Raw genomic sequence first — 2,148 nt, forward strand, 5'->3', positions numbered from 1 at the left:
TTTGTCCTCCGCGTCGTTCTTGCCGGCGAGACGTGTTGCGGTTGGGACAACTGGTGCCGAAACCCGGGACAAGCCTCATCATCGCTGGCACCGCACGAAGACCCCTCGGATACTCGAGGAGGATTCAGAACTGCAGGTTAGTTTGGAGAGGTATGGATGTTGTGGTAATCGCTGGGGTTACTTTCGCTTTAATATTCGGCTCTTTTGTTATTCTGCTGCTCACCCTTTGCTTCCAGGCGGGTTACTGTTAAAGAGACTTCAGAAGGGAGTGAATTCAGTCCGGGGTACATGAACGGCATCGCTCCTGTGCCGCAATTCACTTCCGCGTCGTGCTGACAAGTCGGACGTAGATAAGCCGCACAGCACAAATTCACTTTCACTTTATAAATAAAGGGAAAGGTGTGCACAAGTCGGACGTAGATAAGCCGCGGCCGCCATGGGGAGCTCACAATCCATCATTGCCACTCTGGAGACAGTCTTGAAGCACCGTGATATCAAAATAGCCCCCTGCACACTTAAAAATTTTGTTAAGGAAGTGGATCGTGTTGCACCTTGGTACATTTGCTCTGGGTCTCTTACAGTCGCCTCTTGGAACAAATTGGGTCGAGATCTTGACCGACACCTAGAGAGTGAAGATTTGAGACTAGGTACTAAGGCCATATGGAAGCTTATTAAAAACTGTCTAGAGGACGAGCACTGCCAGAGCCAGGTAGAAGAGAGTCAGATAACCTTAGAGAGGATCCAGGACAGCCTATCAGAAACCGAACGGAGTGAAAGGTTAGGCGCGCGAAAAAAGGTCAGGGCCCAAAGTGAAAAAGGACCTCCCAGACAGCTAGAAGAGAGCTGGGGAGAGAGATCGCAAACGGAAGAAAGTTGCGATATGCAAGTAACTGGAATTTCAAAATTTAATAAACAGGAGGGGATGCAGGCAAAGGGGTTTATGTACCCAATACAGGAGCTTAAGGCTCTACATATTAAAGGCAGAGAGGGTAAGGATCATTTAGAGAGTGAGACCTTTGATCCTGAAGATGAAATTGAGTTAGAGGAAGAAGCAGCGAGATATGGGAGAGGTAAATATTTACCTGAAGAGTACCGGCTGCCACCTTCATATGTAAAGAGAGGACAGACCCAGGCTATTGCCACTGCGCCACCGCCCTATGCGGACTGCCGGCCTGCCATTTCACTCCTCCCAGAGGAGGTTGGTAGAAAACTAGGTCTGGCATTTCCTGTGTTTGAGGTAGCGGCAGACGGACAAGACGGACAGGGAAGGATGTATGCTCCTGTTGAGTATAGCCAGATCAAGGAGCTAGCAGAATCAGTTAGGAAATATGGGGTTAATGCTAATTTTACCATTGCTCAACTAGAGAGATTAGCTAGAGATTCCATGACTCCCTCAGATTGGCAAAGTATCGCTAAAGCAACACTCAATACCATGGGACAATTTTTAGAGTGGAAGGCCCTATGGTATGAGATTGCACAAGAGCAGGCTCGCCTTAACGCAGCCTCGCTCACTCCTGAACAACAACAATGGACTTTTGAAATGTTGACAGGCCAAGGGCGTTATGCTAATAACCAGACAAATTACGCCTGGGGAGTCTATCAACAAATTTCAGCTACAGCTATAAGAGCATGGAAGGCACTAACTAGAAAAGGAGAAGGAGCTACACAGCTAACTAAGATTCTTCAAGGGCCCCAAGAGCCTTTCTCTGATTTTGTAGCAAGAATGACAGAGGCAGCAAGTAGAATTTTCGGAGAGACAGAAGCTGCCATGCCTCTTATAGAGCAATTGGTCTTTGAACAGGCTACCCAGGAATGTCGAAATGCAATTGCACCAAGGAAAGGAAAAGGATTACAAGATTGGCTAAGAATCTGTAGAGAGTTAGGAGGACCACTTACTAATACTGGCTTAGCAGCCGCTATTCTACAGATTACAAAAAAGGCTCCTATGGGAAGAGTAGGACCATGTTTTACATGTGGGAAAATGGGCCACCTGAAGAGAGACTGTAGAAGTCAGCTTACGAACCAACCTGCTCAGGATGTTTGCACTAGATGTGGTAAAGGAAATCATAAGGCAGAGAATTGCAGATCTGTCAGGGATATTCAAGGGAGACCTCTACAACCCTTGGGGAAAGGAACAGTGAACTCCCC

The 2,148-nt window shown here is 47.3% G+C and overlaps 1 protein-coding gene across 1 annotated transcript; it reads left to right on the top strand.

Moving 5' to 3' along the window:
• Nucleotides 1-15: 15 nt before the first annotated feature.
• Nucleotides 16-2,137, top strand: LOC103728514 (igE-binding protein-like; the record flags this gene model as incomplete). The annotated part of the gene is made up of 1 exon (XM_008826504.2): nucleotides 16-2,137. A coding segment is annotated over exon 1 (1,701 nt), but the record flags the coding sequence as incomplete, so codon positions are not given.
• Between the last annotated feature and the right edge of the window lie 11 nt (nucleotides 2,138-2,148).

This window comes from Nannospalax galili, unplaced genomic scaffold, assembly GCF_000622305.1.
Source record: "Nannospalax galili isolate Female #2095 unplaced genomic scaffold, S.galili_v1.0 C49497891, whole genome shotgun sequence".
Classification (NCBI taxonomy): Eukaryota; Metazoa; Chordata; class Mammalia; order Rodentia; family Spalacidae; genus Nannospalax; species Nannospalax galili.